Consider the following 14,974-nt stretch of genomic DNA (forward strand, 5'->3'; position numbering starts at 1 on the left):
GAACCCCTGAATGAAGCATGAAGGAGAATGAATAATTGAAGATGTTCACTCCTACATCAGTAGTTGGGAGGTAGTGGAGGAGGGAGGTGCCATCCTTCAAGTCTCTCTCTGAGCTTTAGAGCCCCTTTGAGCTCCTCCTCAGATCTTAGTTCAGTGTTTGTTTTTTTTTCACCCAGCCGTCTCAAACTTGTTGCCTGCAGTTTTTATGCATTACATAAACAGGCCATTGAAAATGCATTTACCTTCCTTGGAAACTAATACAACTAACATCAAATTGATGAATATTCCCTGGTCAACCTCCCTCCTTCCTTACCCCCGTCTCACTCCAGTTCCTCTGCTGGATGAAATGATTGTTTATTTGCTTGTCTCATTTGCCCGCTGTTTCTGTCTGTCTATTTGTCAGTATCTTTTCCCTGGTTCTGTCCTTGTCTTCTGCTAAAATGAACACATTATTGCATTCAACATCAATTCTTATTGAAATTTGCAGTTTAGAATGTCTCAGTGTAAATTTTAGAGAATGCTGGCCAGACAGACAGACTTTCTATGGGCTTCTTGTTTTCTGCCTGTCCAAGGCATTGCCTTCACTCTTTGTGAGTGACACCTACTTGCATATATTTCATATGCACATGTAGCCAATGCCCATCTGTGCTTTGGCCCCTGTGTTTCCAGTCCCCGAACTTTTAGAGTGTTACTAAATGTTTGGAAGAACCCAGTTAGACTGAAAATGACTTTCTAACGTTACATGTAACAACTTCCTCATTTGTAACACTCTAAATCTGCACTTCCTATGTTCTTACTCTTTGTGTTTTCGATGATATTATATATTTTTTTGTGCGGGATATCTACTTATTTCTCTTTCATTCTCTATGTTATCTATCCATTTACTTGTGATCCCGGGGATCAATTCTATTTATTGTCCTTTTCTTTTTTCTTCTCTGTGCTCTTTTCCTCCCTTCAGCATGTTCACCCGTCTGTCTACTGTTAGAGATACTGTGTGTGCATTGTAGCTCTTTATTTTTGTCTCTTATTCTTTGAAACTTATCAGACTGACCAAACTAAGCCTCTCTTGTGTTTCCAGGCTGCCTTCATTCCCTATCTTTTCTTGCAGCTCTGTTTTTCTCTCTAATGTGCTGGTGTTTGTAAAGATCTCACCCTGTTTTGGTTTTGGTTTGTGTAACCTCACTGTTCATGCTATTAATACTTTCTATCTCTTCTTATACAGATAAATGTTTTCAGCTTGCTTTTCTACTTCTTGCATTCCGTGTGGAACCTTCTATCTTTACCAACAGTCTTTATGATTTCTGTCCAGTTTGTGTGTCTGCAACTTCAGCGTCCTCTCTGTGTCGGCTCATTTCTTTTCTCCTCCTCTTGTGTTTCTTCTCTATTTACTATTCATTTACTGCCCAATGGTGTTTCTGTGTTTAGTCTCTCCATGTGCCTTAACCAGTCATTTATGGAGTGCTGTGTCTCCACTGTGTTGCATTACATTGGTCAGGACTTTTTTTTTATAAACATTTGGTTGTTTCTTGTTCTATCTTTGTTGATTTTTTAAGTTTTTTCCCCCCTTTACTCTTTGTGATTCTTCTTGTTTTCATAATGTATGAACATAGAGATTTTTCTCCCAGAATGTTTGACCCACTCTAATGTTATGTTTTCAACATTTATTAATATTTGTACCTAAGTGCCAGCTGTGCCATGGGAGATCTTTGCTCTCTCATTTATGTCTTCTGTTGTTGATGCAAAGTTAATAACAGAGATTTAAACACACAAACACTTGCTGTTAAACGTCTAGTCCTATATGTTGCTATACATGTCTGTCCGTCTGTCTTTCTGTATACCGTATATAGTAACATTGTGTTGCTATAGATGTCATTATACATGTGTGTCTTGTTACTGTCTTTTAGAGGGTTTGATGACATACTTTTTTGGTCATCGGTGATAATTGGTGTCTTTCAATTTCAAATTCAGCGTCTCTGTTTTGTGTTCTGTCTGAAAATGTCTTTGTTTACTTGCTGGAGGTAACTTTTCTGTCAAAGATATGGATGTTTGCCACACTGGACATATGTATAGTCATCTCAGATTCCAGGTTTCATCAAACACAAGTCCTCGCATCAAAAATGTCCTCAGTTCTAGTGCCCGCCGTTAATCTGTGGAATCTTTGGCAGATTTACTCGGCTTTGCTCGTGATAACTAGAGAGCAAACTACTTTGAAGTGTCATCCATCCAAAGAAAACTTGGACTCAATTGGTCATCTCAGATAGGCGTTTTTTTGTTTGTTTGTTTGTTTGTTTTCTTTTGAATGCACCAAACAGGTGCAGGTTGGACACCCTGTGTGCTCAGACATTCTCTCTTTCTGGATACGAGTTAGCTCCTCAGTACTTGTTCCTCACTGTTTTCCCTCCAGGTCAAACTGTGCTTTTCCTTTCACAGGGGCAACAAACCAGCTAACAGCCCTAAAGGCCGACCCCCTGATGCTGACGGTCACTCCTCCGTAACTGACCTTGCCAATTCTCTCACTGGAGACATGGTGATGGTAAGAACCACTGTTCCACCTCACATCAATCCTACGGTCACATATGCTTAAGAATCTCTATATACTCAATGAGTAACTGTATATACATGTGGACATCCATGACCACGGCCCCTGATCTGGTGCTGTTTTTCCCAGAGTTAAGCAGATAAATGGTGTTGAGACAGGAGTAAATGGCAAATAAAACAGTTTTTGGTTGAGGATTGATAAATATTACTTAGTAATCATGGCACGTCCACAGTGTTTTTGTGATTGACTGAAAACAAAATAAAGAGCCTGTGTTCGATTGAGGGAAAATGTCACCCAGTACAAAGATGTAGCTGATGTGTTTCTCTGTTTTTAATTTTCTTTTTTTTTTGGTTTGCTTTTACAAAGAGCAGCCCTAAGTTACAGAATACGAAAAATAACCTCCCCATACATATTTATTAAGAATAATCTTAAAGAAACAAAGCAGTGATTTTTGTGTTGCACTTTATATTTCATATTAAATGGGGGGGGGGGGGGGCACTGACAGAAACAGATTTTTAACCATTAGTTTGGATGATGCTCCTTTAATTGGAATGTCTGTTAAATTCCCACCCACCTAGTTTATAAAGCAGGTTGTCAGTGTTAATGTTTTAGTGTCAAGCCCAAGTCTATAATGACAACAGATGGTGCTGTATTTTCTTAGGCTTTTGATAGCTCCATAGAAGCACCAAAGACATAAACTGAATGACCCTGACAGAACAATTTTGGCTGGTGATTGGTAATGAAGCCACCATGAGACAGGCCTGATCAGCCAAAGTCAGTGTGAAACCGCAATAATGCAGTCTGTTCTTCAGTGATCATACAGTCTATTTGTGTAATACTCAGGTGTCCACACACTTTTATCTTCCACATGAGGCAGTTCTTGGCCATCGGTAAAGGGGCTTGTGCTGCCGAGCCGCACTCCGTGCACGGGTTGATTTAGAGCTGCTCATGGTAATAACAGAGCTGCACACACAGGCAGTTCCCACAGTGGCAATCAAGTGAGACAAGCCATCCAAGGTGACTTGCACTGTTTGAAAAATTATACTTGGAATATTTCACACTTGTCTTGCCTGTCACTTCTACAACCAACAGCGACAAAATCTGAGTGAGGTCTTTTTCCCTCCCACTTTGTAATTGTAGCCCTGGCCTAAAGCACTGAAATCAGCTTTTTCATGTAATTTTACCAGAGAGCGTTTGCATGCAAACCGATGATCAGGCAAGTCTTTTTAAAAGTGTCAGTGAAGGCTTTTTCCATAAAGTGGTTTCAATGAGAAACAAATAGAGGCCAGAGACGGAATGTGGAGCCATCAGGAGGAAACGCAGCTTTGGAAAAGGAAACCTTGAGCAGTGCCACTTATGCCCATCCCACAGTGCTTCACTCACACTGTTTCTCAGTACAGCAATGTTTAGACCTTGTGTCACCTGGCAATATTTCCCCACTATACACAGAAAGGGATTTGTTTTATGTTGTGACAGACGGAGACAACAGCAACATTGTGAAGAGAAACTGCTGCAAAAGGTTGGAGTGTGACTGAAAACACAATGAAACGCCAAACAAATGTTTCAGAAGTGAATTAGACTGCTCAAAAAGCAGCTAAAATCTCCTTCCTTTCAACAGGTCTGAGTGCACATGACACATGTGCCCTTGGATGAAACTTTTCTTTGAGTGGCTGCTGCTGTTGCATACGTCATATGTTTATATTAATGTGACTGCCTCTGTGGCCTTGCAGCTGTCTCCAGGCTCGGAGGATGATGACGGTGAAGGGCCTATCAGTGAGAAGCTAGGACGGATTCAGTTCAGCATAGGTTACAGCTTCCAGAACACAACTCTCACCGTCAAAGTTCTCCGTGGTCAGGAGCTGCCAGCCAAAGACTTCTCTGGCACCTCTGACCCGTTTGTCAAGATCTACCTGCTGCCTGACAAGAAGCACAAGCTGGAAACCAAGATCAAGAGGAAAAACCTCAACCCCTACTGGAATGAGACTTTCCTCTTTGAAGGTGTGTTTCCTTTTCATTTCAGCTGCTTATCAGAAAACAGTTGTCATTTTGTTATCACACATTTTCTATTAACATCTTGTCATGCTGCTCATGTCCCTTTTTTAGCATTAAAACTAAATGCTCTGCACATTTAAACAGTCACATCTTTAAATCATTATACAAGTTGTTGGACATTTTGTAAAGATCTTAATAATAATAATCAAACTGAAAGCAGGAGCTGGAACGGAGGAAAAACAAACCTGGCTCTTTCCAAAAGTGACAGATTCATTCACTAGGACTCAATATTCAGCACCACCGCTAACAACATTATAGGTATGGCATTTTAATCAAAATGGTATGCAACTCTCCACTAGAAAGCAGAAAAGTTCACTGACAAGTCTAATTTTCATTAGTCCCATCAAGCATTCTTCATAGTGAGAATGTTTTTTCAAAACAAACCTATCATCATTGGAGTGTGAAGCATCACAGTGAAGACTGACTGGTTTTTGTTCAAAAAACAAAACAAAAAACAGCATCTTGAGTGCTGCAGATGTATAATAGCACTGTGTTTGGAGAACAGTGTCTCCGTAAATGATCTTAAATTATGTTCAAATGACTCAGACCCATTCAACGTGCAGAACAATAGCCTGTGCTCGGTTTTTGAGAGTGGAGTGCGATGATCCCTCTCAGTCATCTGAGAGACTGTGTTGGCTGCTCCTGCAGTTTTTCAAATGCACTTTGGCCTTTGCCAAATTCATCCCGTTAGCCCGGTGCAGATTCCACTCACTGTCTTTGTGCTGTGAAGAATGCGTGTTTCGCTCTCTGTAACTTAACTCGCCCTTCGGTCTTGTCTGTGTCTCTCTCTGTTTAAGGCTTCCCTTACGAGAAGGTGAGAGAGCGCACCCTCTACCTTCAGGTGTTGGACTATGACCGCTTCAGCAGGAATGACCCCATTGGAGAGGTTTCAATCCCCCTTAATAAGGTGGAACTGGGCCAGATAAAGACCTTCTGGAAGGAGCTCAAGCCCTGCAGTGATGGCAGTGTAAGAGAGGACGGGCATGGGCATCACACCAAATAGTGACAAACTCTGTGTTTACATTCAAACTTTTGTGATTGTAAAATTAGCCTGATGCCATTTGTTGACCAGTTTCAGCATATGCTTGACTGATATCATTTAAGAGTGAATGACGAGCACAGCTCTGCCAGCCTGGTCACTGGACCGAGGTGTTAGAGCAGAAAGAACAGTGTAAGATTTCACAAGCTAGTGAGTAATGCGTTGTTTGATATTCTCACACGAAATCTGATATACGACTGGGTGAATCATACTGTGTTGTGTGTCTCTTTGTGCATGTGTGTGTTCCTCAGGGGAGACGAGGAGACCTACTAGTGTCTCTCTGCTATAATCCCACTGCCAACACCATCACTGTGAACATCATCAAAGCACGTAATCTCAAAGCCATGGATATCGGTGGCACCTCAGGTAGTGATCCCTCCTTGTTTGTTGAGTGTTGGCTCTCTCTGGCCTTTGTTCACTTGTCCAAAGTCCTCGCGACATTGGAAGTTCTGTCGCTTCACACGCAGCCCCGAGTCTGCTTTCAAACATTTTGTGACCTGTCCGTGCTGACGACAGTTACCGTCTGGCTCCTAAGCTGGGTCGCACCTCAGATAGCTGCAGCAGCAAGGTGACATTACATCAAGTGTCCCTCCCTTGGCCTCTCTCTATCTGGTCCTGTCTGTATATCTATGAGGATCTTCAGCCTCCCAGCCCCCAGTCTGTTGCTAGTATCAGCTCTTACTGTGAAAATCTTTTTTTTTGCTACACTCTTGTAGAATTGCTGCTTTGTCTCTTCAGCATCCATTACGGTTATGAAGTATGGTAATGCTCCAGAATTGGTAGCGCAAATATCAAGCTCCAGTTTCCATAAATACTATCCTCATTTGTATGTTTCCTAGCTCAGGAGACAACTTGACCTTGAGCTCAGACTAGGTATCTGCTTCCCTGCTGCCTTACCTGACTTTACAAATTAAGAGGGTAATTGCAAACCTGACCCTCAAAATGACCTTATCTGCACACCCTGATCTGCCCTCTTATGTAAACACTGTATCCGCCTTGCAGATCCATATGTGAAGGTGTGGCTGATGCACAAGGACAAGCGTGTAGAGAAGAAGAAGACAGTGACGATGAAGTGCTGCCTGAACCCCATCTTCAACGAGTCCTTCCCCTTCGATGTACCTGCCCATGTGCTGAGGGAGACCACCATCATCATCACTGTCATGGACAAGGACAGGCTCAGCCGCAACGACGTTATTGGCAAGGTAACACAAACGTGTCAGCAGTTTATGATGCTGGTCAGCAGCAACTTCTCTGAAACATTGCCAACATGTCTGAATTAAATTGAAAGGTTAAAGCGACGTGGGATGCATTTCTCTCTCTGTGTTATAACATCTTAAGCATATTATGTATATAAAAAAAGGTAAATAATACATGTAACTTTACAAATGAGCCAATTTGTTGTTGTTGGGGAGAGTCGAGTTAAATCAATACGCCTAGAGATTATCTTGTTGTAGGAGAATTTTATGTTGTGTGCCACTGGTTTTAGTTGTCTGTCTAAGCTAACTTGAGACTGGTACCCATCTTGTCACGTGACATGGCTGAATTTCTTGTTATTCTATACTGAAGCACTGTCTGACTTACATGGATTGTCCGTTGCATTCAAACATTTGTCAAATGAGTTCACACAATGCTGATTAAGCCTATCAGCTCCACATGACTCTCTGTGTCTCCAGTAAAGCCGTGTTTAGATCGTGTTGCCGGGGGACATTACCATGCTGCATACAATAAATGTTGTTGTTCTAAAGTGAGACGGCTGCAAACACAAAAAGTTTCAGAAGTGAGATAGTATTGCTTGACAGAGCGTGTTTGTCAGACAAAGGGTGCTGCATAACAAAAATGTAGCTTTTTACCAAACAGAGGCAGAATAATTTCATCAACATCAACAAAAAAGCACCAAAAGTTATGCTTTGCAGCTTTAAGCACCCCTTGAAGTCAGGATGGTTAGATTTTATTTTGAAATCCATCAGTGCTGCTGTTCCACATCTGGACGGGGACTGCAGTGTACATTTAAGTCCCTTTTCTTACCCCTGTCTCTTAGATCTACCTATCATGGAAGAGTGGACCCGCTGAGGTGAAGCACTGGAAAGACATGCTCGCTCGGCCACGTACCAACGTTGCCCAGTGGCACGCTCTCAAGGCCTGATCGCGCCGCCCAGCTTCCTCCATGGCCACTTCCTGTCTCCTCCCCCTACTCAACAACCCCCCCCCCCCTTTACCCTCCCCTTCTCTCACTCCCGTCCTTATGCACAAGACTGACTTGCTGCCAGGCTGCGAAACACGGGTACAATTAGCCATCTGCTCTCTTAAACCTTTAAACTCTTTTCATTTACTACTCTATGACAACTCTGTCCTCATCTGTTCCCTCCTCTCATACAGCCGTGTCTTAATTTACGCTCACCTGTTTGCCAATTGTTGCCCTTGTTTCTGTCTCTCTTCTTCTCTGTCTGTCCTAATGCACTTTGCCTGTCGAAGTCTGATGTTCAGTTGCTTTGTCTCAACCCCCTTGGTTCTAAACTGCACTGCAGCGCCTGACCCAATTAAGGTGCCAGTCCCGTGGGATCACAGAGAAAAAAAAAAGAAATGATCTAATCTCACATAATCCTGTTGTATGACTATTCCAGGTACACGATGCTACACAGTATGTACTGTATGTACATATTAATATGAAGGCGTAAACATTGGTAGAACTCCTCCGTGCACATGACGGTATGTTATCATAGTCCGTCTGCTGTTTTCTGTCTCTCCTCTCTCTTAATTTGCCACCTCGTCCTTGTCATCAGTCTCCTGTTTATGATATCCTGCCCCCCCCCCCCCATTTCAGAACTCCCCCCCTTCACTCAAAAGCGGTTTAATGTTCAGCTGAAGTTGTCAAAAGCAATCATTACTCAGTTTGTGATGAAACCAGCTGAACTCGAGATGAAGTTGTTGATACTGCTGTCTCCCTTTCTCCTGCTCTCTCCCTCCCTGTTTCCTGTCTATATACTTCTAATTCTCCACTTATTGTTCCCTCTTTCTTCACCTCTGGCACAATATAAGTGAACCCCCCCGTTACCATCCCCAATCCACTTTTTGGAGACCCCTTTGTCTCATCAGTGTGCTGTGGGTGCTCTGCCGTAGCTCCAACAAAAATAGAGAGTATATATATATATATATATATAAAAAAACAAAACTTAAAGTGAACTTTCCCAAGTTTGGAAAGCGGGAACACATTCAACTTTGAAATGGACTGCTCCTGTTTTTTTCCAGACAAAATGCCCTGACATGGAGAGAGAAAAAAGAAGATGAGAAAAAAAAAAAAAAAATACCCAAGATATGATGATGTCATTTTTCACAGCATCACCACCATAGGAAACCAATTTAAAATCTTCCAATGTGAATATGAAAACAGAAGCAAAAAGTCAAGTTTGTGATGTTGGTGCACACATATTTGGTTGTGTGCACACTTGTGTGTTTATCGATGCTATGAATTCCTTGTGCTGCCCTGTGCTGTTGATTTGTACTGAAGGGGGATGATCTCCAGGGTTTTATGAATTGTATGGCGTGTTCACGTGTGTGTGTGTGTGTGTGTGTGTGTGTGTGTGTGTGTGTTCACAGGAGCAACACAATTATGACTCGGCAGAAATCTTCTTCTCTTTTCTCTTTCTTATCTTGCTCTCTTCTTGCTCTTATTACTGCCATTGTTTCCCCAACCTCCTTTACTGCCCTGCCTTCTAAATGAGGAGACATTCTATCTGCACTTTTTGAAAATGTAATAACAATAATGATGTTGATGATCATGTTGATGATGATTATAGTGCTGGTGAAAATTAAGGGTGGAGTTTCGGAAAGGGTGAGCAGCAGTTGGGGAGAGGCGACATCTGCTCTGTGATTTCAGGGTATGGAGATGAAGTTGAGGACACAGAGGATGGATGTAGGGCTCTCATCGTCCTCTCGTGGTTCCTCTTATTTTTCTCCATGCACCTGTGTACATGCATGCATACATGTGAGTGTTTGTGTGCCAGCTACCATACTCCTGGTGGAAGGATACGAGCGTCTGACATTTCAGATCAGGCCAATCTGTTTGTCACGCAAAGCTGGTCAACACAACAGCATTAATACACTATGTGTTGATCTAACCGCAGGTTCTGAGCTCTCTCGTCTGTGTGTGTCTATCCGTGATGCTGGTGCATATCTGGAAACTGTACATTGTATGCGTTTGGGCTTTAAAACAGGAAGGAAAATAAGATAGCGAGGCCTTGTTTGACTTTTTGTTGTTCTTCACTGAAACTATCTAGGGCTGTGTATCACTGACAGTGGGTGTGATATGAGCCGATGGCCGGCTCTGCCACCCTGAGATTCTGTAGAAGCAGATAAGACATTATCTCATCCCCGAGTGCTTGAGAGCACCACAGAGTGGACTGGCATAGTTGCCCTGCTTGTTGGAAATAAAACGGTCAGAAAACAGCAACATGAATACGTCAGCTGTTATTTTTAATGGGTTATCTACTCTCTGTGTTTTATATCCATGAGGATCTATGAAGCATAATCCTGCCTGCTCGTCAGATGCAGATGCTGCAACAAAGATTGATGTTCTCTAAATGAAAATCTAAATTTTAAACATCTCTCAGGTAAGACTGAGCAAGCAAATATAATCAGTCATTTGTTTTTCACTCGAGAATTCCCCGGCTGTGGTAATGCAGTATCAGTACTCGGGCTTGTTTTGATATATGCTAATGATAACCTGCTCACCATAAGACAAATTGAAAGATAGTCCAATTGTAGTGCTCGAGGTTTGTCACCGTGTCTTTAATTCTGAATGGTACACAACGTGCCGTGAAGTGTTCTTGGCAGTGTGCTTTGTGTGAATCTCGGTGCTGGCCGCTGTGATGCACTGATCCAGCGCCCTTCAGAACAATTGGCCAGCATGAAGCAGGGTTTGCTGTTTTGACAGTCACTGCCTGCAGTGTCACACTACATTACTCTGCTTTCAGGTGGTCAGAAAGGTGCAAAATCTGCTTCCTTGGACCTTGGGGAGGCTCTTAGTTTGCTGAGGTAATACTTGCCTAAGGCAAAAAGCATGAGAGCTCACATTAGTAACAATGACGGTGATGTGCAGGGATAAACGACTTGTCAGTCAGCGCGGGGAAAAATAATCAGTGGGCTGACTGAAAACCAAACCTGTTTTGAATATGTAGATGCGCAGGTGACGAGTAAACACCTCAGCCGCTGCCTTTTAAACAGAATACATCTCGCTCAAGGAGAGATAAATTGTTATGCTGCAGGGGTTTTTACAGTGCTTTGTCATCAATGACACTGTACTCTGGGGATGTGGTTTTATTTTTAGTAACACAATGCACTGTGTGATGCCACTGATCCTCAAGGTAGGCTGGCAGCTGGGAGGGTACAAGGTGCAGGTTTTACATTACTTGGTGATTTCGAATGCAGACTGCTACTTAAACGCAAACTCAAAACACAATATTGCCTATTTTTAGATTAGGTTCTTCAAAAGTTCCTTAGTAGGACTGTCATCAAATAATGGCAGGACGTTACTGAGCCCCCCCAAAGATCGAAGAACTGATATGACACTTTATAAGTATGCTGTTAATATGATTACACTTCACCTGTTGAAGTGTAGGCGAGGTATATCTGCCCTGCTTTTTATGCAAGGATCACTTCAGCAGGTGTCTAAGACTAAAACCCTGGGGAGACTTTCCAGCTACGGGCTCATCTCTGTTTGGACATAATCCAGCCAATTAAAGATAATCTGAGCAGAAAATGAAAGGAAAATCATAGACCGATTTATAGATCTGTCTAAATTAAAAGATTGTGTGATTGGCCATTGCCTTTAAAAAAATAGTCAGTCCTACTAATAGAAAGAAATAGTATACAGTGTTTTGAACACTGTCCATAGTTATAAAATAAGTACTCATAAAATACAACAGAGTCGGACTCCAGGAGGCAGAGTGTGTCAGTGGCAGTCCAGAAAGTATCACACTCACTTATAATAGCCAGCAATCAAACAGCAGCGCCATTAACATGGATATAAGCTCAGAGCCAAACAGTATAAAGGAGAGAGCAATTTCTAAATCCCAGTTTTATTATAGTGCCACCTGTCTCACACCTCGAAACTTATTGCATTTTGTTGGCAGCAACACCGTCGACTTTGACCTCCGATCACCCTGAGCTCAGGAATACGGCGTGGCCGCGGTGCAGATTTTCTCAGTCAAGACTTACTTCATCGGCTCGTGCTCCGTTCTCCATCACCACTCGGCTCCCTGGCCAAGCCAACCGGTGCAGGTGTGGATAATTACTGTTTGATTACCGTAGTTAAACACACATTATGCAACGGTTAGCTCAGACCAGTCGCGAGCGAGTAACTTGATTGGACCGGAGGCCTTTCTGAGTGCTGAGTATAGCAGCGCCGAGACTTTAAAAACTGTAGTATCAGTCCACTTCACAGGTGTTCACAATAATCATTAATTGCACTGACTGCCAGGCACCATCAACCTACACTGTTACACTGGCTATTTTTAGTCTCGCTGCACACGTGATCACATTGCATAATGCTCCCAGCAAAAATAGACCAAGAAAAGAACTGTTGATAATGATGTAAACATTCTACCAGCAATATTACATAAACTAATGACACTTGTTACTGTCATTTTAGTGTCTAGTCTGTATCTGAATACATGAAAAACATTCTTTCCTCTTCTACCACTTTATCCTCCACATGAGGGGCGCTGGTGCTAATCCCAGCTGACATAGGTCCAAAGTGCATCACAGGGCCGCATAAAGACAAACTACCCTCCACTCTTACACCTACGGTCAATTTAGAGAATCTCCATGTTTTTTGGACTGTGGGAGGAAACTGGAGCAAACCCACGCACACACGGGGAGAACATGCAAACTCCACACAGAAAGGCCCTTGTTCTGACTGTGTCGTGAACTCGGGTCTTTACATGAAAAACGTAAATATTATAATGTTAGAGCTGTAATTATTTTTTTTCAGGAGAAGGGCAGACACGTCCTCTCTGTCCGTCTAAGTCAGAGATAAATCAGAAACTAAAGTCGTAAACATGATGGAGGTGTGGGGAGACACGCCAGCGAGACGCAGCAGTCCCGGTGTACTTATGTGACATCAGGGAGCGAGATCATGGCAGTGAGTGGGCACCGGTGAGATAAGCATGATGACTCATATTAATGCAGAGAATATGTGAATCCCATGAAGACTAGCCATGCTTTAGGGCATAGCTAATGGGGATCCTAATGAAAAAACAAATGACTGAATATTGGAATACTTTTAACACTAGACTAACATATTTCAACAAGTAGTGGCTGCATCAGGTATTGAAACACTGTCAGCATTGTCTTGGCAGAGCTTGCTGCTGAGAGCAACGCTGTGTCCAGACAGCCAGGCCTGGTCATGGATGCTCTCTGTTACTGAAAATGTGGCTGGCAGCAGGGACAGAAGGAAGATTTGAGCTACTCAACAGAAGGCTCATCTAATAGGATCCATATCATCTTAGTCATCTTCTGCGCTAGCTGTTGGTGACTGGACTTGCTTGAGTTGCCTGTCATCTGTGAGACACATTCTGCTATTGCATGGGTGTTGGAATTGAATGTTGCTCTGTGTGACTGTTTTTTTTGTTTTTTTTTTAGAAAGAGAGCTCCGGACATCATTGTAGGTGGCTCATAGTTGTTGTTTTTGTCCACTTCCTCTGTCGAGGCTTCCTTCACTCCTCTTTCAAACCATCTGTCTTCCCTGGCCAGAAAGCAAAGATTCTCATCCTCAAAAGACGTAGGTGGACAGCTGAGTCCTGTCCAGATGAGCTGGCTCTTCTGTGCTGTGCCGTGTGCTTATGCAGAGGTTGTTTGGTGTCTTCCATGAGCCGTTTCCTTGTCATCTTCACTGCTTCTGTGGTAGGAATGCATGTGAAGAGGGATGTTGTTGCATCGTACGACACCATGGTTTCCTCCTGGTTTAGTTTAATTCCCTTGGCTTTGATTGCAAAGTCCTGGGAATTCCTGACGTGGTGAGGTGTGTTGCCGACCAGAGGTGCTAAATTTGCGGCTAGATAGTTTTGTGACGTCACTGAGTTGATGCTGCTGCTGATGTCTTTGTCCTTTGGGAAGTCCATAGATGAGAGGAATGGAATCACCAGATATGTCATCTTAGGTCGTCAATATCTTAAGAGTATGTTTACCAATTTGTCTTACCATTAGACAGCATGTTCCAGCTGGACACAGGAGTAAAGTTCTTAATAATATCAGCGAATGATGCCTCACTATGTAAACTTGTGTCAATCTGATAAATCTGGATAAAGGATTCCAAACACCAAGGTCACAAAATAACACATTTAAACTTACTGATAGGGAGCAGTGGATTTACTCCTGTTTCCTGTTAAAATAGCTGATTTACTCTATGGACTTTGATGATGTGGGGAGCAAGCGGTTTACAAACTTCAGTTTCCAGAAGATGCTGTCTAACGACAGAATTTATTAGAAGAACCTTATACTGAGTGGATAAAATCTGTTTTTCTTCAACATGGACATTCCCGTCAGTCACAGTCGCTGTATTTAGCACTAATTACCATATGTTAGCATGCTAACAAACTAAACTCAGATGTGGAATGATGAGCATTGTCATTGTGAACCTGAAACTTTACTTTCATTACTGTTGTGCGTATCTGGATTGGCTGTATACTATGACTAATAGATTTGTCTCTTGGACTTCTCCATCTTCCCTGAGGTGTTTATTTATTTGTGGGTGTGTTTTTCCAAATGCCACCATCAGCCTTCCCCTCTGTTTATGTTGTAAACAACTTAAAGCTTTATTGGCTGAAGGGGTCACACCTGTTTTCCAAAGGATTGGTGAGGGACTCGTCTGAGGATGAATATATCCTTCTCTCAGCATCTTTCCTATTCTTTGCTAGTTTCCCTTAATAGATATGGCTTCTTTAGATGAGTGTCAGTGACTCACTCTGTTGGAAAGGTGCCTGCTGTGCAGCAGCTTGTGCAATAATAAATGAAATGTACACTGCTTTATGGAGAACGTCATGTGGATGTGTGTGTGTGTGTGTGTGTGTGTGTATTGATGTGTATTGAAATCAGGTTGTACTTCTCTCCTCCTGGAGACACTGCATTCTGCTGAATCATGTCATGACAGTTGAGTTCAGGATTGTTTTGGGTCACCTTTGTCATCTGTCCCGTCGGTCCACATGGGAGTCTTTCGCGACACAGACAGACCTCGCCTCCTCCAACCACCCTTTCATTTGTTTTAAGCATCTGGTGAAAGCCAATGTGACCTCTCCCTATCAGGGTTTAAGTAACCATTATTCGAATGGAAACAAAATGAATATGAAAAA

The 14,974-nt window shown here is 42.6% G+C and overlaps 1 protein-coding gene across 4 annotated transcripts in view; it reads left to right on the top strand.

The window, feature by feature from the left end:
- The window catches only part of LOC131470080 (synaptotagmin-7-like), a 33,961-nt gene extending 20,104 nt beyond the window's left edge, over positions 1-13,857 (top strand). For all 4 annotated transcript variants that reach the window (XM_058645607.1, XM_058645605.1, XM_058645604.1 and 1 more), the window contains 6 exons: positions 2,431-2,533; positions 4,270-4,537; positions 5,389-5,558; positions 5,882-5,996; positions 6,633-6,832; positions 7,669-13,857. In XM_058645607.1, coding sequence (XP_058501590.1) covers positions 2,431-2,533; positions 4,270-4,537; positions 5,389-5,558; positions 5,882-5,996; positions 6,633-6,832; positions 7,669-7,773 — 961 coding nt within the window. In that variant the 3' untranslated portion in view covers positions 7,774-13,857. The remainder of the gene's footprint in view (positions 1-2,430; positions 2,534-4,269; positions 4,538-5,388; positions 5,559-5,881; positions 5,997-6,632; positions 6,833-7,668) is intronic.
- Positions 13,858-14,974: the final 1,117 nt, after the last annotated feature.

Source organism: Solea solea, chromosome 12, assembly GCF_958295425.1.
Source record: "Solea solea chromosome 12, fSolSol10.1, whole genome shotgun sequence".
NCBI lineage: Eukaryota > Metazoa > Chordata > Actinopteri > Pleuronectiformes > Soleidae > Solea > Solea solea.